The sequence below is a fragment of the Podarcis raffonei genome, chromosome 1, assembly GCF_027172205.1.
Source record: "Podarcis raffonei isolate rPodRaf1 chromosome 1, rPodRaf1.pri, whole genome shotgun sequence".
NCBI lineage: Eukaryota > Metazoa > Chordata > Lepidosauria > Squamata > Lacertidae > Podarcis > Podarcis raffonei.
The window spans coordinates 111,529,783-111,554,590 of NC_070602.1; the positions used below are offsets into that span (position 1 = coordinate 111,529,783).

At 42.1% G+C, this 24,808-nt stretch overlaps 1 protein-coding gene across 1 annotated transcript in view; it reads right to left on the minus strand.

Moving 5' to 3' along the window:
• Positions 1-24,808, minus strand: part of ZNF804A (zinc finger protein 804A) — a 204,301-nt gene that overhangs the window by 4,044 nt on the left and 175,449 nt on the right. The window contains exon 3 of the mRNA XM_053409279.1: positions 7,480-7,610. Within this exon, the coding sequence (XP_053265254.1) occupies positions 7,480-7,610 (131 nt within the window). The remainder of the gene's footprint in view (positions 1-7,479; positions 7,611-24,808) is intronic.

Here is a 24,808-nt window from a genome sequence, read left to right on the forward strand (position 1 = left end):
CTCAGACCATGTAGTGGGCCAGACTATCTATCTATCTATCTATCTATCTATCTATCTATCTATCTATCTATCTATCTATCTATATATATATATATATTTTGGGGGGGAGAACGAATTCCTATGCCCCACAAATAACCCAGAGATGCATTTTAAATAAAAGGACACATTCTACTCATGTAAAAACATGCTGATTGCCAGACCGTCCATGGGCCAGATTTAGAAGGCGATTGGGCTGCATCCAGCCCCCAGGCCTTAGGTTGCCTACCCTTGGCTTAATGCCAAAATAGGCTTCCATTTGGTTTATAGCACCATCAATGTCTGCTCAAGTGCAGGGGTGAAGGAAGGGTAACCGGCACCCGGTGCGGGGTGTCGAGGGTGGGGCAAACCGCCTGGCGACGCATGCGCAGTACATAGCATGAGCCGCAAACACGACGTGTGCGCATGCGCCACCGGTCTGTTTCCCTCTCACATGGCGGAGGTGGCGCGATGGCGGGCGGTGAGCCCGTGGCAGGGTGCCTTCTTGTCACCCCCTTAGAGATGGCACCTGGCGCGGACCTCCCCCTGCCCCCTTCCCTCCGCCACTGCTCAAGTGTCTAGGAGGAACCTGGTCTAGATGTCATAAGTGGGATCTACCGTCTTTTGCTTTCTTGCTGCTTCCCCCATTTGCTTGCCTTTCTTAGCTCTCACTATGTGCAGCTGCCCAAAGAGAGATTGAAAGCAACTTCTCCTTCTTTCAGTGCTTGCTGGAGAGGGGAGGCAACAACAGGAGGGAGGAGGAGGATGAACCCAGGCAGTGGTCTCTAGAGTTGGCAGAGGGCCCTTTGCCAAAGCATGGACTAGATAAGCTCAGTTGGTTAGAGTCTGTTGATAACACCAAGGCTGCAGGTTCGATCCCCATATGGGACAGCTGCCTATTCATGGGGTTGCACAAGATGATCCTCAGGGTCCCTTCCAACTTTACAGTTCTTTGGTTCTAATTAACACTGTGGTTAAAGCAACGCCTCTTTTTAAAAAATGGAAGAAATGTATTAATAGATAGGTCTTAGAACTCTTCCATGCTGTGAAGTATGCAAAACAAACAAAAACAATTTCCAGGTTTCCCACCCATTCTCATTCAATATGGCAAACCACACTTTATATAACAGCTCTGTGTCCTGGGAGGAAATGAGCACATAGTCAGATGCCAAGGGTTTCATTTGGCCTGATGTGGTTCTATTCTCTGGAAACAAAAAAGGAAAGGAAAAAGAAAAGAACAAAGGGGGGGGGAGAAAAAGACACCATGTCTCTTTCTGGTCATTTATTCTCCAGCTCCCTTCTGTTCTTATTCTCTTACAAAGTAGTCAGGAAGACATCTATACCACTGAACTAGACAATTATTTGAAAGTGACAAGGACAGAATTGCAGCTGGAAGTTTTCTATGGGTCTGCCACACCATTACGCTGGAATGACAAAATTTGTCTTGACTTTTTCTTTAGGAGAAACGTAATGGCAACTTTTGATCTGGTTCACACACACACTGGCCCACCCCCTGCCAGCCTTGGACTGGAGTGTCTTCCACCACCGTGGGGAGAACCTTCAGCACAGAGCCCTACACACAAGTACACCAAATTAAGGCTATCTGTCCATTGTGGTTGGGGAAATGGAAACCGGTACTTTACATGAGTGGGACTTCACATTTGGTGAAGGTTCAGTGAAAAGAATGTGTGTGAACCTGGGACTTTTACCTATCTCTCAGTGAACATGACACCTACATGCTACAGTTGAATGTGTGAATGAACCAGACCTAATTTACATTTAAGCACCCCTCTCCCCACTGATCAATAAAGGTGGAATTCAGTGTTGCTCTCTTGCAAACGTTCTGTCTTTGCAAGTATTTCAACTAGCCAGATGGAACAATCCCATCTCCCCCTCCTCCCCATTGTTCTGTGGGTTCTCCTGATGCCCCATCAAGTCATTCTTTGAGGGATGGTGGAACCCCATGTCTCAAGCAGAAGTCCTTGCACAGGGCTTCTCCTGATGGAGTTTCTTAAGCGAATCCCATCCCACATATTTATGAAAATCCATATTGCAGCTGTGAATCATAAAACACTAGGGATTTATTGTCTCTCAAGCATGTATATTTTGGTAAACATCAGTTTGGCAATTCTGCAAGGCATGTTTGCTCCCACCCTTCCCTTCAAGAAGAAATGCAAGGCCTGCCACTCCCATGGGGAGGGGAGAGGGGCTTGGTCACATGGTATCAGTGGGCAAATAGGAGGTGGCCTGGAAGGGGTTTTTAAGGTAGCTCCTCCTTCAGACCCCCTCCTGTTTGCCCATTGGTACCCTTTATGCAATATTGGCATTATAGGCTAATCACCCAGAGCTGAGTAGGATTTTTGTTGTTGTTAGGGCCTCTCTCCCCCCCCCACTTCACACTGTTGAGTAAATTTGATTAGCATTCAGGGAGAGGTATGGCTTGCTTGGCAGTATGGCATTGAGTCTGAGTAGATAAGAAAGCTGGGTGCAAACCCTAGGTTTATGGAGGCAGTATTGGGCTAAGGACACCCTTCAGGGACCAGCTGCTACATTGTGCCTGGAGGGCTTGGAGGAGTGTCCCTTGAGGCCTGGAGTACACACACAGGTGAATGCTGCACAGTCTGCATGCACTTGCGGGGACCATACACAAGGTTTTTCTGATGAGGAGGGAGTCTTTTATTCACTGACCTTAGCTGGGGAGCCACAGTGCAAGGCTGCAGCTCATGTCCAGACTAGGTGAGGATTTACCTGTCAGAGTTTGACAAAGTCCTCACCTGTCTGTTAAATCTGAATTTGTTTGATTGGGTTGACTTGTTTGCTTGGAATGCATATCCTCCATTCTGTTAACATTTTAAGAAATAGAACCTTTAACCTATTCTATGCCTCAAGTCTCCTTTCTGGATGTGTAGGTCGGGGGGGCTTGGCATAAATTATATGTCAAAATCTCTTTAATCTTGAATTTGTACAGCATGCTGTCCAACATTTCTCTTTCAAAAACAGGGACACCCTAAGGAAAAGAGGGACATTCTGGGATCAAATCAAAAACTGGGACATCTTCTGTAAATGCGGGACTGTCCCTGGAAAATAGGGGCACTTGGACATCATATAGCACAGGACTTTATTATAGTGAGCCAAAGCACCATGCCTAGATAGGGCACTAATTTCCCTACTCTATAAAATCCCACCTGCCAGAATTATTTTAGCTTCCCTTGAAATATCTTCAGATCTTTTGACTGAACAAGATCTTCCGCATTTGTCTCAAATTTCACTTTGTGTGCAATTTGGTGGAAAGCCCAACTGACAGCAGCTCTCCAGGGCCTCTCAGACAGTCTTGCTATCCTTGATCATTTCGTCGGAAATGCTTACAACGGAACTTGCAGCTTTGTGTATGCAAAGCATGGCCCCTGCCACTGATCGGCAACCCCCCCCTCCCCTGTGTTTTTAACGACATTTTGGGAATGCATGTTGCGCTAGCAATTTTGGAATGACTTTTAAACACATCTTATTTGACACACGAGTTGTTGAGTGAAGATAAGTATGGAACCCCCCATGGTCATTTTAAATAGTTGCTCTCCGAGCACAGCTACCCTATACCAGACAGGTTTGCATTTTCTCTGATGTAGCATGTAGAGCTCTTAGCTGTATTTCTAAAACATTTATAGCTGTATCTAAATGTATACAGTACCCCAGGGGTCCAGCTTGCATTTTCAGATATGTATACACATAGGCTGATCTATTGTCCTCCTCTCTCTCCGAAGCACCACCATTAATAAATATACCATTAGGTATAATGTGATCATTAGCACAGCATGAGGAGTTGGATACGGACCTCTGGCTGTGAGTTATTTAAAGGTTACAAAGGCCTGAGGAGTAAGGGTAAAATAATAACAACACACACCCCAACCGGCAACATGCTAAATCAGAGTTTTGGGATTTAAACTGTTTCAGCTGTACAGTAACCTAGAGGGCTTAAATTATTTCTGGTTTGAATTGTTCACGGTCTGCAGCCAATTCATTGCAGAGTCTTGGGTCTGGAAGAAGACTATAAGGTCACTCATTTTGCCTTTCTGTGATTAATTGCTTTATCTACAAATATCCCTGATGGGTTATTCTTCAAATCCAGAATTGAGGGGAGTAGGGGTGCTGAATGCAACCATAGGGCAAGGATGATGATGATGAGGAGGAGGATGACGATGATGATTTAAAGGGATATCTTAAGGAAGTGAGTCATGCCACCCATTAATTGGAAATAGGAAACGTTACTATTTTCAGGGGGTTATTAGTCAGTTCTGATGAGAAACAAAAGTTGCCATTAAGAAGTATAGGCTGGCAGGCAGGATTTAGGAAAAGGTCTTGGGAAATATAGATTCAAGACCCTGCTCAGCAAGCTGAGTATCTGTGAGTATACCTCAGCGTCAGTTGCCAACCTGTGAAATGGATGTGATAACTGTCAAAAGACTATAAAGGGGGTATTGCAATTCATAGGAATCACAACTAACACTTGATAACCCAAGTTCTCAGTTCTCGGATCTATATTTTTGAAAAAGTGGTCAAATGACATTTCTCTTAAATCAGGGTGAGCCAATGTGATGATCTCCAGTCAGATGTTGCAGTACTACAACTCCCATCATCCTTGACCATTGGCTGTGCTGTCTGGGTCTGATGGCACCTGGACAACATCTGGAGGATGCATTGCTGGGTACTCCAGCCTTTCAGATTATTTTTTGTCAGTGCTCCCCCGGTCGTGAGGTACAGTATGTTATTGGCTCTGTCTTAGAGAGCTGTTCTTTCTTATCAACGCAGTAAATCTCAGAGCAGTTTTGCATGACAATTCAGATCTCTCCACTTGGAAGTCCACTAAAAAACCCATGTTTATTGTTTTAAAAAATGTCAGAAATGAAGGAAAATATAGGACTTCAGTCATCACGCATAATTGCCTGTCAGTGCAACAAGAAAATACTTCATAATGGCAGCCAATCAATTTAGAATGTGCTAAGAGCAATGATTTGTGGTGATGAAGTGAATGCTATTAGCAGTTTGAATGTGTGAACACACCTCAATAAAAGTTGTAACACGAATTGCACATTTAAAGTGTGACATAAAGCAGCAGCCATAAGGGGTCCTCTGTTTGCCGTTTCCACAGTATATATGGTTTGTGACACTGAGAAGCGGTTGCTTAATGCAGTAAAATGTTTGACTTCGTTCTTCCCACCCAGCATATCCTTATATTGCTGCTACACATATTTCGATGTCTACAATGGCTTCATGCAATCCCAGATGGGAGAGCAATATGGATGTTTGCAAACTGAGATGAAAGATGGAATGCTACTAGTGATAAAGGATGCAGGGAGGCTACCAGTGATAAAAATGTGTGTTGGACCAGATCATCTGCTTATTACTCTGCATGTTCCCAGCAGTACTGATTGAGGGCTGGGTAGGGGGAGAGAAAATTAGGAAAATTAGGGATGTTCTGCCATCAGTCTACAGTGATCAGCATCTTCCTATGGGGATCCACAGAATGCTGTGTGAGGTAGTAAGTCTGCAGGCTTGAGTTTGCTAGCTGATGTAATCAGCCTGCAATACTTTCTATGGAGGTGCTGGGTCAGAATGACTCAGCAGTAATCTGCTGACAGTTTTGGCTGTCATCAGTTTAAAAGAGGAACCTGTCCAGCAGTAATGGTGGTGGTGTAGAGGAGTGTGGTCAGAGAGAAAGAGTCTTCCTATTTGCCTTAAGGTGCAGCCAGGTACTCTGTCTGACTGTATGAACTGCTTCTGTAGATATTTGTATATATAGTAAGGGTAAAGGTAAAGGGACCCCTGACCATTAGGTCCAGTCGTGGACGACTCTGGGGTTGCGGTGCTCATCTTGCTTTATTGTCCGAGGGAGCTGGCGTACAGCTTCTAGGTCATGTGGCCAGCATGACTAAGCTGCTTCTGGCGAACCAGAGCAGTGCACGGAAACGCCGTTTACCTTCCCGCCGGAGCGGTACCTATTTATCTACTTGCACTTTGACGTGCTTTTGAACTGCTAGGTTGGCAGGAGCTGGGACTGAGCAATGGGAGCTCACCCTGACACGGGGATTCGAACCACCGACCTTCTGATCGGCAAGTCCTAGGCTCTGTGTTTCAACCCACAGCGTCACCCATAGCCCACATTTGTATATATAGCTCACAATAAATAATACTGCACTGAAGAACCTGGAACTCTGAGCTTTTTCTGCTAAAGCGCCGTGAAGAATTTGCGACACTTCCCACTGTAGCACCCACTTTTCCCCTGGGACCCTGAAGATTTTTTCACATGGGCAAATTCCTTTGCAGGATTTGACTCAATCACTGGAACCTCCTCTTTCTGTAAGAGCTGTTCGACAGTGGGACAGACTCCCTCAGGAGGCTGTGGACTCTCCTTCCTTGGAGGTTTTTAAGCAGAGGTTGGATGGCCATCTGTCATGGATGCTTTAGCTGAGATTCCTGCATTGCAGGAACTTGGACTAGATGACCCTTAGGCTACCTTACAACTCTACAGTTCTATGATTCTGTGATAATATCACCAGGTAGCAGGTGGTGGGATGGATCTCTGCCAGAGACTCTGTAGACCTGTAGTCCATCAGAGTAGACAACATTGGGCTAATGTGTCCAGTGATTTGACTTTGAAGAAGCTAAGTTCATATCTGCTTGCACAATGGGACTTCCTCTTTCTCTCCTGTCCCTGTGCCTCCCGGCAAATCAAATCAAAACAAAACCCTGCACTGGAAGGTGCCCGCTATGGGCATCTAGTTGGCCACTGTGAGAACAGGATGCTGGACTAGATGGGCCTTGGGCCTGATCCAGCAGGTCTCTGCTTACATTTTTATGTGTGCAGGTGAGAGTCGATGAAAGAGAAGTCTTGTTGTGCAAATGGAACTCTATTGTACAAGCAGAATGGCAGAATTGGCTACAGCACTATTATTCCACTTCCTCAGTTGCTGGTGTGTGAAGTCCCTGAATCAGCAACCTTTGTGATCAATGTGGCATTTGCTATCAATAAACTGCTTAAAGCAGAATAGGACCCAAATTTCAGAATGAATACTACAGAATTGAACTGGGTTGTGCAATATTGCGCAGACTAGCAGAAAGCCAGTGTATTCCTTTCCTCATCAGTGGTGTCCTGTCAAAATTCAAATGACTGACCTAGTTTTCTAATGTTTTCTACTGCTAAGCCTGATTTATTAAATATATATAGGACATGTTTTTAACTCAAATACTTGTCATTTTAGCTCTGTTGAAAAAGTAATGTTAAAACATTTATTTCTTTGCATGGTGCCACATCTAATTGCAACATACAGTTCAGAGAGTGCCAAAAATATATAGCTACTTTGTTCTGGTTTGAGATCTTAATAGTCATGGGGCATTCTGCCACATCATGTCATCTGGAATATTCTTCCCCCTTTCCCTGTACTTTTTACCTTTCAATAACTTTTCACTCACCACACAGCTTCTTTTCTCAGTTCAGCTAACTTGTGTAAGCGTTGAAGGGCTTTTTCTTGCTTCCTTTCATCTTTTCTTGATTTGGAAGCTACATTTCGGGCAAACTCCCTCTGTTTCAGCTCCTTAAGTCTCTATTAGGAACAATTGAAAGCAGGGTCAGGGGAAAATGGGGAGGAGAGAAACATTAAATGCCAAAAGAGAGAAAATATTGCAAAATAATTTAAGAAGCCATTGTTTTCAGTTCTCACTAAACCCTCTGATTTATGCATTTATACAAACTGAGAGTAGCCCCCAAATTTAGCATAGCTATGATGGCATTTTGTTCAATTGCTAGTCCTTCATGATTGCTTGTGTATTGTTTTGGTAGCAAAATGGTTTTGTTTAAGTAAATGACCCAATACTACTATCTCTAAATTTATTTATTTATCGATGAGGAGGGAAGGTACATTTTTGTGGTTCATTTCAAGCACCAAATGTCTTGGACTGGCCCTTCTTGTTACTCAGCTATAAGTCTTCCATAATGGCAATATTTTTAGGTGGAATTCAATCACATACCAGCAAATTCAGGTCACACGCTTATAGCTGATTGGGAGAACAACAGACTTGCTTCCCAAAAAAGATTGTTCTGGAAAGCACAGGCAACTCCTGTTTTGATGCACCGTCATCTAGCCTCCCTACAGACAATTTGGAATGAATGCTCACTTAAACAGTCAATGTCATCTAATCTACCTCAAAACCAAGGTGAATGTTCAAGGAAGTGCTCACCAAGAAGTGCCCTAAGATATTTATCCAAAGCATTCAATATAAAGCAAGTAGGGAACTAGCTGCCTTGAAATAAAAAAGAAAGAAACTCTTGATATAAATCCTAAAATCACAGGTTTCAAAATTATAGATGAGAAGGCAGCATGCTTCTGCATGCCCAGCGGGATGGATTCCATTCTGGCAAGGAACAGGCAGACTTCCCTCAGACCAAGCTGAGACAGAGACCAAAGACACAAATTAAACTACCACTTTGAAACCTGGGATCTGCGGTTGGGAGTTAGAGGGTGGATGGACAAAGGAACCACCATCCATGCTGCTGAGAGCCTGAGGGCCCTGCTACTGCCTCTATCTACCTGGTCCAGGGTGTGGCCAGGTTTTATAAGGACTGCTGCTGCTGCTCAGCAGAGAGGGCTTCTTCTTTTAAATTGCTTCAAAAAAAATTTTATAGCCTTCATTTTTTTTTTTTAGTGTTTTAACTGAGTTGTTCCAAATTTTCAGTTCAGTTCTCTACTGTTCCACACCAGTTAGTGGTTTTTTTATTAAAAAAAGTTTTAATGAAAATTAATCAGAATTTTAGTGTAAATAGATACTTTAGGGGGGTATAATTTGGCCTAATATACATTATTTGCAAAGCAATTGTCCTCAATGTAACGCTTTTTTGTGACGTTTTCACTAATGCATGTACACTTTACCCCAGTATATGCATCTCTGTACACATTACTTGGTTGGAGAATTGCGTTGCAATAGATAGAGAAGTGTGCATTGTAAGTTGGTTTGCATATTGTTTCCGAAAGTGCAAATTTGGCAAGTTCACCTTTAAATGTGAACTGAATTGAATTAGTTCCCCATTCCTAATCTGAGGAGTGGCTATGGAAACAGTTTGAGGTTTCCTCTATGATGGTACAGACATATAGAGAGGCTCTTTGTATGTATGTTGGGGTTTTTTGGGGGGATGCAGTAAAATTGGGGTCTTCTTTTGTTATACAGACAAGCTTATTAAGCTAATCAAAGTTCAGCCTTTCCAATCTGACCCTAATCCAAACAACAACCCAAAAAATCTAACCAATTACATTTTCAATCTTGAAAGGTAAATACATTCTACCATAGTGGTTAAAATGGACAGATGAGACAATCAAATGCTACACAACTTTATTAAGGAAAATCTTCAAAACAAATATTTACACTATGGATAGCAATGGTGCCCCTGTCCTTGCCCCACTGTGTTGCCTCAGAATTACTTCCAACTGCTTTGGCACATCTGCACTCAAAAAAACCTAGGCTTAGTATTTTAAGGTATATGTTGAAATAAACAAGGGTGTTTGCAAAAGGAGTTTTCAACTTTCATCCATCTGATCATTTGTATTATTCATTTATTTTAAATATTTCTAAGCTGGTCTTATTCACAAGTGATCCCAGGGTGGGGTAAAAAAACACCAAAAAACCAAATTGAGAACAATTACAACAGCATCATTCTTCACAATAATATCAGAAAACATGAGCAGGCAAGCAAATAAAAATGGCAGCCATTCACATAGTTGACTACATCTTAAAAGCTAGTCTAGGAGTTAATATCTATCAAAGGCCTTAGAAAAGGGCTGTTTTGGTAGCTGAATTTAGGGGCTGGAAAACAAACCAATACAACCCTTCTGTTTCTTCTGTAGTTTAGAGAAAGATCCTCAGCAACTCGCTCTGAGTTCTACCTTTCACTCCTGACCATCCACTATAGTCCTAATTTGCCTAACATTGCCACTTCCTGTGCTCTGTGCTTCCACAAACGCACATCTACACAATTCTTCATAAATCTGATTTAAGTCTATTATTTATAATGACACATAGATTTATAATGGCACATAGGAACCTGTGTTGTGCCAAGTTGTCACACCAGTGATCTGTCAAACGGAGTCTTGTCTGACAGACAGTGGCTCTGCAGAGGGTCTCCCAGACCTAGTTGGAGATACCTGGAGCTTTCTGCATGCTGGTCTACAGCTCTTCCCAAGCAAGCACCTAGTAAGCACACCGCTGTTCAGGAGTCCTCCTCTCCTCTCCATTTCCTTTCCTTTCCCTTAAACTGCAGCCTTTGTGAAGCACATTTGCATGAGCCTAATTTATTCACCCTTTAGTAGTTTGGTGTACTCCCTTTCTCATTTTGAGTGATACTAGCGCCGTGCCATCTGTCTCTTCAGATGCTGTCATAAACCTTAAAAAGATGCCGAGAAACAGCAGAGTGAAATATTACACTCGTGGGTTAATGGGTATTACTTGTCACTTCAGTAGCTCTGCGTGGCTTTTCAGGGAACCCTTGATGGGTACAAATAAATGATTTGGAAGTTAAAATAATCATGACCTCTGCTGTAAGTATTCCCCAGGTGGAGCTTGCGAAAAACATTGCCGTCTGTTGCAAGCTAGAAACAATGAAACTTAGGCATTTTGGACAAGACTTTGGGATATTTGATAGCCTGCACTATAATACAGAATGCTAGGTTACTGAGGCTCCATTTCATAAGACCCAGCTCTTATCTTCTTTGAGGATTGATGGTAGCAGTTGCAACCCCCTCGGTTGGTATTAAAGATATTCTTCTCATGTCTGTGCAGATTGGGACATCAGGAACATCCACACCACAGACTTAAACTGGTGAAACTATTTTTAAAAACCTGGCTTTCTGGCTAGGCAGTCATGCCCCCATGGCTGCACCGGGTGGGGGGAGCTTCCCATCAGCTGGCGACTGTGGGTCCAGCTGCCGGGAAGGAGGTGGAGAGCGATGGTTCTCAACCAATGCCCACCAGGGAAACAGTCAGTGTCCGTTCTGTGGACAAGGTCAAAACGCACACTACCGCCAGTGATGGGTAGCCGAACTCCAGGGAGGGTTTGGTGGAAGATCTGATGACTGAGGTGACAAGTGGGAGTGGACCTGAATGAAGTCCCCAAGGGACTCAGTCAGCTCTGTAGCTCCACTCCCTCAGTGTGCCAATCTCTGGATCCATCTGCTGTTGATCAGTTTGCAGGCAAACCAAATTCAAAATTCTCCAGTTGGTGAAAGAGACTGCTGTGTCTTCCACTGGCTGTGGTACCCAGCTGTTGGGTCTCCAGGAGCGGCGGGATGGTGCCATGAGCAACACAGTGTTACGGTTAAAGGTAAGCAGAATTCTTACAAATTTGCATATATATACAAATATATATTCTGCTGCCAAACTACACTTACAAATCGGAGACTAGGTCTGCCTAAGACTACACCCACAGAAAATAGCCTGTTTAAGTTTGGGATTAAGTGCTTCTTTCACATTCTTACCTTCTTTTTTACTAGCTTGCAAATGGAAGAGCTGTTTAAGGACATGTAACAAAGCATAAAATGGCATTAAAATGTGGAAAACCCATACATTAATAAAAAAAAAAGATACTGAGAAACACATTAGCTTCATTCCTGGAGACTAGACGGGGACTCACAATGCATTTTAGATTCCTTTATGACAGAGGAAGAAAAGTTCCTGCCTTAAGGGGCTTATGTATCTAGAATATGAAACAGGGGAAGCTGTGGAGGAAAGCAGAGGCAGGTGGTAAATGGGGGAAGATGGGCTATTATTTCAGTTACATGTAGAATGAGAACATCAGGGTCCTGTTGGATCAAGCCAAAGGCTTGCTGTCCAACAAGCTGTTTTCTCAGTGGCCAACCCGATTCCCATGGGAAGCCAGAACAGGCATGCCTCTAGATGCCAGTTTCTGGGAATCTCAAATGGGAAAGAGTGTCATTGGGATCAAACCCTGCTTTCAGGCTTCCCATAAGCCTCTGGTTGGCTACTGTGAGAACAGAATGCTGGACTCAATGGGCCACTGGTCTACACCAGGAGCGCTTTCCTTGTGTCCCCCAACTCTGATTGCCAGCACCTTTTATTCAAATGACAGCCATGCCATTATGAAGAGTGATGCAGTATTGGAGACAGGGCAATGTGTGCTACATGGTCTGGCCTGCACCTCCTAAGATAGCATAAGATAGTCATACTACCAGTAAGATTCAACTACCAGTCTGGTCAGGTTTTTTTACATGGAGTAGGAAGAGACCATAGGTGCCAGTCAGGCCCCCTCAAAATTCAGATGGCATTTGACTCCACCCCCTGGCTCCTCATGATGTTGTGCGATATCAGGATATTGTGTTGGCCCCTCTCAATCAACTTGAGAAGTTGGCACCACTGGAGGGGACAATGTCTTTTCTTTCCCTCTAGACCAGTGGTTCTCAACCTGTGGGTCCCCAGATGTTGTTGGACTATGACTCCCATCATCCCTGAGCTCTGGCATTGCTAGCTAGGGGTGACGGGAGTTGTAGTTCAACAACATCTGGGGACCCACAGGTTGAGAAAGGCTGCTCTAGACAGTAAAATGTCTTGGGCTGGCCTAGTACTTAGGTCTGGTTACAGACTTTAGTCACTTCTGTTCTACTGTAACTTTAGTCACTTCTGTTCTACTGTGCAGATAGGAGGCAATTTGCATCCCTATCAGGGATAGGAAAGTAGGAAAGGGACAACTGTATTCTCAACAGGGCCTGGGCTGGGTGGAGAGATTTAACCATGTCCATCTACCCTGGTGCTAATTTCTTTGCTCCACAGCTGCCAAAATTAGTGGAGTCTTTGGGCCCCATGGCTGGAGATTAGCCACTTCTGCATTAGAGCATGGGAACTTGGGGGAGTAGGTAGAAAAGGTGGAATCTGAGAAGGTCTTTGAAGGAAGCATAAGGGGAAGGGCACTTGCTTTGCATGCAAAAAGTCCCAGGTTTGGTGTGTGGCATCTCCTGGGTAGTGTCTAAAACACCAGAAATCTGTTGCCGGTCAGTGTAGACCATTCTCTCCAGATGTGGGTGGATTACATCTTTCATTATTCCTGACCATTGCACATGCTAGGTGGGACTGATGGGAATTGAAGGGCATTGTGGTAGCTACTCCTGGTATAGACAAGAGCAAGCTAGACAGACAAATGATCTAGCTTAGTAGAAGGCAACTTCTTATGTTTCCAGGGAGCATCAAGCAGATTTTGTAGGAGATAGTTCCAGGGCATGCTGTGTTGTGACCATGCACAATATTAAAAAAGATTGATCCTAAATCCTAAAATGACAAGAGTTTTGTAGGCTTCTTGAATACATGAGTGCATTCCTCATGAAGAGGTCATAGACAGCAGATTTGTTTTGGAGGCAGAATGAAAAGTAAAATGAGTCTACTGAAACTATTCAAAGACTGCTTGCATGCCTCCCCCACCTGGCTTTTACCTTTCACATTTTACTTTCTTCTTATGACTTTATCTCCCTGAGATTTATTTTAACATAATAGCCCTTTAAGCAGCTACAGACTGCTGCCTTAAATAACATACACATCTGAACACACAATAGGGAAAGAATTTTCACTCCCTTTCAAAAATCAATTATTTTGACACTCTTTTATCACCAGATGGCACCCACCTGATTTCTGTGGCACCACCTGGGGCTGGAGGCAGCTTTTTTTCAAACCCCAGTGGCACACCAGTAATGAAACAGTCAGGTCTAGACATAGCATAATGAAGTAAACCCATTCCTGCTCAGGAACGGCCAAATTTAGAGATTGAGCTCATGACAGAATCTGGATGTCCTGAAGTTTTATTAACATTAATCTAGGATGACTCATTGCACCCTGTCCAAGTCTGGCAGCAAAGAAAACAAGTATTGTCACCAATGGGGTGGGGAGTGAGGGCCTCTGTCTCTATCCCTCTCCCCCATCACTATAAGCTAAAACAACAACAACCAGGGATAGCATTTGGGTAGCTTTAAAAAGGAAGGAAGAATTTATACAGTGATAGGCAAAAAGACCTTATAGAGCTGAGGGAAGTCATTGGCTGACATTGGTCATAAGCAGGGGTAGGCAACCTAAGGCCCGGGGGCCGGATGCGGCCCAATCACCTTCTCAATCTGGCTCGTGGATGGTCCGGGAATCAGCATGTTTTTATATGAGTAGAATGTGTCCTTTTATTTAAAATGCATCTCTGGGTTATTTGTGGGGCATAGGAATTTGTTCATTCTACCCCCCCCCAAAAAAAAATATAGTGCGGCCCACCACATGGTCTTAGGGACGGTGGACCGGCCAATGGCTGAAAAAGGTTGCTGACCCCTGGTCATAAGGCACATGCCTGACTGGTATGTTCCCTCCCTCCTGGTTGTTCATTCAGGAGCTTCAAAAGCTTTCTTCTGCTCAAACATCACAACGACTGATGCCAACAGACATCAGCACACTTAGGGGTCCTCAGAGTCTTTGCAGCTTGCATAACAGACCTCAGCAACTCAGCATTTTGGCTAATCTACTTTATTTACATATAAACACACACGGAGCACTGCAACATGGCCCCCTCTTTCTAGTATCAGACAGCAAAGAGAAAAAAACAAAGAACAATAGTTCCACTTCACAGAACTCAGTAACACAAACATCCTGTCTCCGTCACTTTCCACTTTGTGGAGTCAAACAACACATCGTCATGTGATAGACAAAAATCCCATGACTGCAATCATGGAGCAGGAATTCTACCACTATGGACAGTTGATGCAATCTCATGCCTCAATCCAATCCACATGTTCACTTAGCATCTGGAGTGACCTTCTAATGTATCAGAGTAAAAGTGTCAGCAAGAAGAGCAAAAGAGAATTTTTTATGTGGTATCTGGATGAATCTGGATGTGGAATCTGGTCAGCTGGATGAAATAGAAACTTCACAAGTTTTGGTGACTGGAGCTGTGGGCAGTAAGTGGGACAGAAATAAGACAGGAGAAAAGGCTTGGTGCAATGGTGGCCAAGGGGTATCATTCTCCTTCCTCCTTCCAGAGGCAAAGTGGATGGGGAAAAGGATGCAGAGCAAGGATGCTTCCAGATTGTTGCTATTTTGACTGGAATTCAGTCACATTCTGGCAAATTCAAGTTGTGGTATTCTCGTTAATTCGGAGGTCTTTGTGCAAGAAAACCTGCTTCCCTAAAACTCCCTGTGATAAAGAAAAGGGCAGGAAAACACCCTGGAAATGGTGGGATAACACTAGTTTTGACACAATGTGCTCTAACCTCCCTGCAAACAAATTGGGATGAATGCGCAATAAACTGATAATTTGGAGGTGCCCTATGAGGTAGGATGAGCATAAAGGAAGAAAAGAGGCATGTGGAAATGGGGGTGCGAGAGGCCATCTGTAATGAAAATTTTTAGACCATGCATACTTGCCCAAAGCAGTGATATAGACCAACTCTGTGCAGTCCAATGTTGATTTAGATAAGTTTACATCTTCTGCTAATTGATTCCTTTGTCTACTATTGCTATGCTAAAATTGCAATCAAATCTGGAATGGGGTAATCCAACTAATGGGTTATTTTAAACCCACAGCTCACAATGAGCGATTTCTCTGCTATTCTTGCATTGCAGCAATGTATTCCTGTTGCAATTAGCAAGAAGCATGGGTTCGTATACTGCATATTAGTTTGGGCTGATTAACATAACTCAATTTTTTAAAGCTAATCAGTTCAAATTGCATATTGAAATCTTATTTAATGCCATGCTCAAATACTGTAATAATGGCTATGATACAAGAACCTCAATAGAACTGATGAGAGTACAACTGAATGCGGTACGAAATTAATTTAGCATATTCATTTTGCATTGGATACTAATTATACATATACTAACCTAGAAGAGAATCAAAAGCATTACTAAATTGGTCTGCTTCTGTTCTTTATCAATTTCACATATGTTCATTCATAAGTGAATTATTCTCTCCTGTTTTTTGCACAAAATTGCAAGATTATTTTTTTATTTAAAAAAATCCACAGAACAACACATATTTAATTGCATATTTAAATTTGTACGTTATCATGTGTATATTTCTGAATGCACTATAAACTAAAACATGTTTCAATATGTTTGGGCTTCCCTTTTAGCCAATAACTATATCACAATTAGGATGGGGAAGAAATTCAAATTACATTTAAAGGCAAACTTTCTAATTTGCCCTTTCCCAAACAATATGCAAATCATACTGTGTTTACTATTAGTAAATGGTTTTGAGAATCATAGTGGTGCTAAAGAATAAAAAATAAGTACAATGCAATCCTATATAATATGTTTACCCAGATGTAAATCACACCAAGTTCAGCAGGAACTTACATTCTTGTGAGTCTGCATTGGATTACAGCCTTGACACAACATTTGACTCAATGAATACTTGAAAGTATTCCCAAACTATGACTATCAAAAGGACTCTACTATATTTTAAGCATTTTGCCATTCTTTTGTCCTTATCCAGTTAGTGTGCATACACATGGGGAAGCAGATCTCCACAAATCTATCTGTTGTTGAATGGGGAATCTTGTGTAAACATGGCTATTGTGTTTTTTGGTACTTCCCTCATTTTTGCTGCCAGATGCATGCATGTAATTCTTCCAAAAACTGAAATGATTACTGCTATGTTGTGCTACATTCATCTGCCTTTGAGTAGACATTGAATCTGTTTGCTTGTCTCCACCTGCTTTTAATTAATGGGCTTATGTACAAGGGTTTCAAATGATTTGAGGTTGGCTTTCATATATCTTACCTCAACTATTCCTTACCTGATTATCACCTCTTATCATCAGCTATGCTGTTTGGGGTTGATGTGAGTTAGACTTCAACAACATATGGAGGGCACCAGGTTGCCAAATTGCATCACAACACCTGGGACTGAGCTCTGCTCTACACCCAACCCAATTCCTATTGAAAAGTCCAACCAAAGCTGATCCATTTCATGTGAACAAAATAGCTGAGGAGAGCATGCTGAATATTTCACCATGATAGCTGGAAAAGGAGCAATGTGTATAACTGCAGTCTGGCCAAATTGCAGAGCTTTAGGATATTTCTGTTAGCTTCAGCAAAAACTCCCAAGAGCACCTCATAAATATTAGTGATGGGAGGGCCAAAGGAAACACCGTAAAACTGGAATTAGCATCCTAGCTTTCAGATTTATTTAAATTCATAATCAAAAGATCATAAAGCTTGAGGCCATTTGTTTATCTGTAAAAATTGCTACATGTGGCAATTGCCTTGGAGTTGGAGGGTAATTATTTTTAATGATTTTAAGGGGCTCCAGTCTGCCTTCGCTGAAGTCAGTGGTAAAGCACTCACTGGCTTCTCCAGGAAACGGAACAAGCTTTCTAATTATAAAGATAAATTTGCAGTAACACCTTGAAGAGCTTTCCTCAACCAAGAAAATTAAAGACAAGTTGGGAGTCATTTTTCTCTCTTTACTTCAAATTTCACTTGACATTTCAATTCCATTTCTGTATCGCATTGGCCTCCCATTTCAAATCTTGTCCAATAGCAAATACGTGAGAGCTTTTTCCAAGCACAGTCAAGACACATAGATGATTACCTTCTGGCACAAGCAATATTTAACCCACCAAAATGACTAATATAGCTGCCTTCAGGCTTAAATCAGAACAGTTATCCAGTGGTCAGCCTCCTACAGTATATGCTGAAGATTGCTGACTGTATCAGGCCCTTTTGAGGCTGCTGGTCTTTTCTTACCCCTGATCCAGGATCTGAAGTTCTTAACATCTAGCTAAATATCTGCACTATCTACCTCTCTATTTCCAACAGAAGCCAGTTCTGAGGCCTCATCATATAGACCTTGGTGGCGATAGCCATTCTACACTATCTGGTAATCAGAGATATATTGGCTCTAGACAAAGAGGTTCCTTCTCAGCTGTTATGACACCATCCGTGAATTTGCTGAACCTTTTTAAAAGCATTCTGTGTAATAAAATTGTTATGTTGTCTATTACACAAAGAAGTACAGTGGTACCTTGGTTCTTGAACTTAATCCATTCCGGGAGATCGTTTGACTCCCAAAACCATTCAAAAACCAAGGTGTGGCTTCCGATTGGCTGCTGGAGCTTCTTGTACTCAATTGGAAGCCACAGAAGCTGCATCAGACATTTGGCTTCTGAAAAACGTTCGCAAACCATAACACTTACTTCCAGGTTTGTGGCATTCAGGAGCCAATTTGTTTGGGAGCCAAGCCATTCGAGTACCACGGTACCACTGTACATTCTTTTCATTGTTTGGTTCTAACCAATTTCCACAACTCTCCTCCCCCCCTTTAATTATGAACTAGATTCTGCCAGACATAGACTGCAATCCTAAGTGCACTTACCCTGAGCTCAGTGGATTGGGCTGAGAAGCACTTTTACATCAAAAGGACAGACAATTATGTGCCGGATTATTTCCTACTTGAAAAAAATATGAGAGTAAAACACACAAACACACCCATTGAACTCTGTTTCACTGGTGTCCAAACATGGACAAGTATTTTATTTTATTACCTGCACAGCATCTCTTTGGAAATCAAATGCATTCATTATGCATAATGACATGTGGATGGATGACTATTGTATAATGTCTGGGAATACTAAGAACCAGGTCTACAGAGAGGAAAAGGAATCATCTCCACCATATCTATCCTATTGTTTTAGCAGCCTGATTAAAAGAATATTGTTAACAGGACAGTATGTTGGCCTGTCTCTACACACACCCCACCATCTCACTGGCAATGTACTTCAAATCGGCTGTATTTTTGCCAAAATGAGATATGTGACTCCTGTGTTAAGTATGGTGATTAAAAATCCATCTTCCTTTCTCGCACTGAATTGTGGAGGAAATCCACTTGGCTAATTGCAGTACTGATATATGTGACCTGGGGGTAGCCTTTATGTCTCCTCTGTCTCATTTCTGAAGATATAGGCATGTAAGCAGCTTAGGTTTAAGGATTTAGGGCTGCTGCTGTTGCTTTATAGTTGCTCTTTAAGGTGACCCTCACTTTAAAAAAACAAAGACATTTGAATCTTCAAAAGGACGATTTCTTAGACAAGTGTGACCCACCCCACCCCCCTTGGGCAGAGAAGATTGGCTGTCTTCTTTTCCCAAGAGCTGGCCTTTGCTTCACATCAAAAATAAAGTGCAGATCTATGTAATTTTCATGCCAAAGCAGATGGTTTGCAAGGAAGGACAAATGTGTTAGCGTGTGGATGTTAAGCACATATGTTGTCCATTCCGCTTCACAGAGAGGTCCATGTGCCTCAGAAGTCATCTTGATCTTTTAAAAGTATCTCACCACACTTGCTAGCTAAATGCTAGCTGATCCCTAGGACTAACTTGTGGTTATCATTCTTCTAACATACTTTCCCTTCCCTTTTAAGAATATTAATTGATTAATTAGCTATGACAGACAGGTATCAAGTAAGGATGAGAGAAAGACACACACATTCCAAACAAATAATAATAATAAAGAGTTTGTTTCACAATACCTCAGGTACTTTGCCTGAGAATGACCCACCAAATTTGCTTCAGATTTTGTCCTAAGTAATCTCAACCAGGTGATAATGTGCAAACTTCCCTAAAAAGGTTGCTAGTCTTACCAAAACTATTTTGAAGCAGCCCTGCTGCTACCAAAACAGAGTTGTGCAAAGTCTGGATTACTGCAAACATACTCTATGTGGGGCTGCCCTTGGGCCTGATCCAAAAGCTTCAGTTAGGGCAGAACACAGCAGCTGCAGTGCTGATGGAGCAAGTGGCTGACAGCATGTGACAGCTGTGCAAAAACATCTGCATTTCTATTGGGTCAGGTTGAAGGTTCTTGTATTAATATGCAAAGTTCTGATCAACTTGGGTTCAGGATACCTTGAGGATCACCTGAGGCCTTATAATCCCACCTCAATTGCTGAGATGAGCCACAGGAGTGCTTTAAGTTTCCCCACTTGTTTCAGGAGCCTAACTTGCGTCTACTAGAAGTCGGGCATTTAGTGTTGCCAGTCTCATGTTCTGGAGGAGAGATTTGGCAGGCATCCTTGCTGCTAATTTCCCAACATCTCTTGAAGACTTTTTAAGAAAATGCTACCAGGCCTGTTCAGTTGTTGAAACTATTTTGAGATGAGCCAGTCATTTCTGTGATTGCTTTGTATTGTTTTCATTGTATTTAATGATTTGTTGTACTTGTAAAATTAGTTGTATAATGCCTTGGTATTTTGTAGGAGGGTGGTCTATAAATAGGTTTATTAAAACTATATATATATATGTGGAAGTGGACCTATATGCCTCCCAGGGAAGTTTGAGGGACAATAGCATTTGTCATTGCTGTTAAAACACTGACACCTAGGTAGGTCTCAACTATGTTTATCAGTTTACATTCCCTTTGTAAAGAACCATTGTTACCTGCTATTGGTGAAAGCCAGAGAACACACTGGAATCTCTATTACAACAACAGGCACCTTACACCAAGACAAAAAGTCTGCAGAAGATTCAGCCAGGAAATGTAAGAAACACAAGATCGTCCGCTTTGAACAAACTCTATTCCCCCTCCCTTTTAAAAATAAAGTGCTTGAGAGCTATTCCGTGTCCTTGAGAAGCTAGAAGGCAGTGGAGCAGCAGCTACAGTCAGCAAAATGAACCTAATACCCCATTCAGGGAACATTGTCTCTGCAAGGTAGCGGGTGACTCATTTCTCCCTTAAGGTTTCCAGAAATGCTTGCGAGGGGCACTCTCCCCCCGCCACCATTGCCATTAAATAGTTTACAAGTTTTAAAAAAGGTAGACTTTGGTAATGTCTACACAGGAACTGGGAAACTACAGTTGTGAGGAGAGACACTTTGGTTAATATAGGAAACCTCCTCTGATTTAATCCCAGGGCCCCATCTCTCTACATTTCTTAATGAGGAGATCCCAAAGGACATCAGACTAGGAAAATATCTAATCCAGTTTACTGAAGAATTCATAGAGTTCCTCCAAGGGAGATGACACCCACCCCCACAATTCGGAGCCCAACCTTTTTGCTGCCTCAGTTATTATTGCCTGCAACATGTATGCATAACCCTGCAGTCAAGTTCATGGTGCCGAGGCATAAACTGTTGGGAGAAATATGACTAGAGATGCTTCAGTGGAGAAACTTACACCAGTGGCTCATAACACCACTTTTTTTTTGAGTAATACCATAAAATTATATCTCAATGGAAAGATGATTTAATGAAAAAATGTAATGCAACGAAGTTTGTTCAATTATCTGTATTCCATCAAAAGGTATAGCCAAATAACCAGAAAAAGGAAGCACAACTTGATTAGGTTGATATGCAGTAGCTTTCCTTCATTCGAATGTAGCCAATGAGCATGAGTGTTTCGAGAGCCAATCAAACCTCAGAAATACACTTTTCCCAAAAGGTTTCTATAGTTTTGGCCACTACTGTAACTGTGCTTCCCACCTCCCTCTCTCTCCTCCCTCTTATATGAAAGTGCTTCAACCCCTGGGCCTAGGGTCATTTGTTTGCTATCTTCAGTACCTTTTCCAGTACTGTGCCACTCCTTTTCAGATGGGGTCAACAGAAGTCTCTACATAGTATCCTAACTACAGGCCACCATAAGCCCTAAGTCATGGGCAGGCAAACTAAGGCCCTGGGGGCTGGATCCAGCCCAATCGCCTTCTAAATCTGGCCCACGGACGGTCTGGGAATCAGCATGTTTTTACATGAGTAAAATGTGTGCTTTTATTTAAAATGCATCTCTGGGTTATTTGTGGGGCATAGGAATTTGTTCATTTTTTTTCATTAAAAAAAACCAGTTTGAACATATTCTCTCAGAGAGTCTCATAATCTAGTAGTGTTTTCACCATTTTAAACACTATTCCACAATTTACTATTATATAAAGTATCTGTTGCAAAATTAATATATGCAAACACATGCTTAAAAGCAACTGTCTATAAAAATGATGTCTGTAAAGAAAAGCATAGTTGGGATTCTTTAAATTCTATCTTCTCGCATGGCAAGCAAATTGCCATCTCCCTCTAATCTTTATCTCCCATTTGCACAGAATATCAGGCCCTAACAGTTAATTTTCTTCATTGATACAACACAACTATGTTGCATCAATGATCTCATTTAACTGTTAGGGGCTGAGATTCTGTGTGAACGGGAGATAAAGATGAGGGCTGAACTGAATGTTATCTGGTGAACAATTATGTCATGCAAAAGATCCTATTTGGGGGTGCGGTATGAGCTGAAATATTTACTGAAGCATTACTAAAAATCTTATCATTTGCTTCTATAGGTCGTAGTGTAAATACACTACTGGAGAGTAAGGTCCATTGAGCTCTCTGGGACTTACTTGCAAGTAGGAATATTCTGTTGACATATTTGAAGTGAACCAGCCTGATTTGTACTTCTCAGACTAATATGTGGATTGGAACACAGGTGTCCTTCAGTTTTTCCACTTTTCTGAATTTAGCAATACATTTCTTGACTCAAAAATATACCAAAATACATACAATAATCCATGTTTCAATGTGTATTTAAAATGTGAAAATGTGTATAAAATGTGTATCCTGGGGTAAACGTGTAGGAAAAATGCATATTTTGTGGGAGGGGGGGAAATGCTTAATAAGATGTCTTTGGGTGGAAGTGTCCTATGAGCAAAGACATATGAAATGGATGCAAACTGGAGATATGCTGAGCCTAGAAAATTGCACTGCAGTATATGTTGGAGTTAAATCCTAATTTCCAAATTTTGGTGAATATCAGCATTTAGTCAGCTGAATTTGGGGAAGGTCCAAAAGCATAGCTACAACAGCAAATACGGGCAGCCACCTTGACAGAATCCCCTGGTGTCTGTTCTCTGAAATGGGTAAGTGTAAGTCTGTTTTCAGATATTCACAATGTTTATCTGGAAATTTCAGCAACCAAAGACGAATTATCTACATTCTATAGCATCCTGGAAAGGCAAAATACTGCCCAAAGTTTTGTTACTGATGAAGTTCAGTGGGAGTGGCATTTCACCAAATGGTCAGGGCTTTAATATTGTTAAACCAAGAAAGCAGCGATATCATGAACTTTGAATAAATAAATAAATCTCAGAGTACTTAATACTAGGGCTTAAACAATACATTTTACACCCTCTCAGGTGCTCCATATAAAGGAGGTGCCAGGTATGTGTTTCCCAATGAAAGGTAGCCATTACAAGGGGAGAAAAAGTGTAATTGCTTTTATACTGCATCCCAATTTGACACACTGCACAGTTTAGAAAAGGGAAGCAAAAAAAAGGAGGACAGTGCAATCAGTTGGCACCACAGGGGGGAAATTAATAGAGAGGGTGTTTAATTACCTGACTTGGAATTTGGCAAGAGTGTGAGGGTTGACACTCCTGCTCTTAAGAAAAGTGTTATGGGAGTTTAATTATCACAAGCCATCAGGGGCTTGGTTTTATGTCTTCAGAAATGGCAGGGGCCGCAGCACAGTGACACATTGCTTCAATACTCGCTCGCAGGGGGAGGGCAGTAACGAAGAACCGCCCCTTCCCAAGGGTGAGTGCTTTTTGCAGTGTAAAGAGTTAAAAGGACATCTCTTTCCGCTGTGAGTTTCCCCCTAAGCCTGCTCAGCTGGCAAAATCAAAGCACACTTAGTGGCGTGGTACCCAGCGAGAACTACCAGGCAAGTCTGTTTTCATTAGTGAGGGGCAAAGGCATGAACTGAAGTCCTTGAAACTTCCCCCCCTCTTGTTGTATGCAAAACAAACAACAGGGACAGAACCCGTTGTGGTATGGTGGTGAGAATGCCCGACCATGAAGCTGGCTGGCTGGGTGATGCTGGGCCCATCAGAACTCTGAAACCAACCTGGCTCACAGGATGGTGAGAGGGCAAAATGAGTTGAGGAAGGCAGTGCATGCTATCTGGAGCTCCTTGAAGGAAAGGAAGGCTTTAAATAAATAAATCACCCATTCCCACTTTACAAATGAAATGTACAAATCCGACTGGGAAAAACTCATCTGCACAGCCCACTAAAGCCCCTGCTCCACAGATAAATATATGGAGAGGCTTTATTGAGAACTAATTTAACTCACCTTTTTCTTTTTATATGTGATCATTGTATGCGGCATTGGGTTCTCAGTTCTCTCCTGATTTTCCCCTCCCCTCTGTATTCTCATTTTGATTTCTGGTTTTTGTTTTTATTGGTTACATTCTTTAGTCTTACTGCATTTGTATGTGCTTATGTCAGTAACCATACTGTATGAAGAATGACCATCATCATAATAAAGTTGTTTTATTATTATTATTATTATTATTATTATTATTAAAAAATGAAACAAAACCTGGGAAGGAGGGCCAATTGAAATGAGCCAGAAAAAAGTATCATTATAAACAAACCCTCATATTTCCTCCAGCTACTTCGAAGTTTTCATCTTTTGGCCAAGGGCTGGACTAGACATAACACTAAACTAGAGGTAGCCAATGTAGCACCCTTCAGATGATGTTGGACTACAACTCATCCCATGCTCTTTAGGACTGATGGGGGTTAAAGTCCTACAATATCTGGAGAACACTATGTTGGCTACCCTAGTGCTAAACACACCTTTAGCAATAATAGCAAGAAATAGAGGGAGTTTTCATGGAACCATAGCATGTTGGGAGTATAATCCTTGTGAAAATCCCGCCTTCCCAGCCTGCTGCTATTATCTCTGGAAGTAAAGCTCTGCATTGCACTAATGTAGTACAAATCAGAGGGTGGAGTCTTTCACCA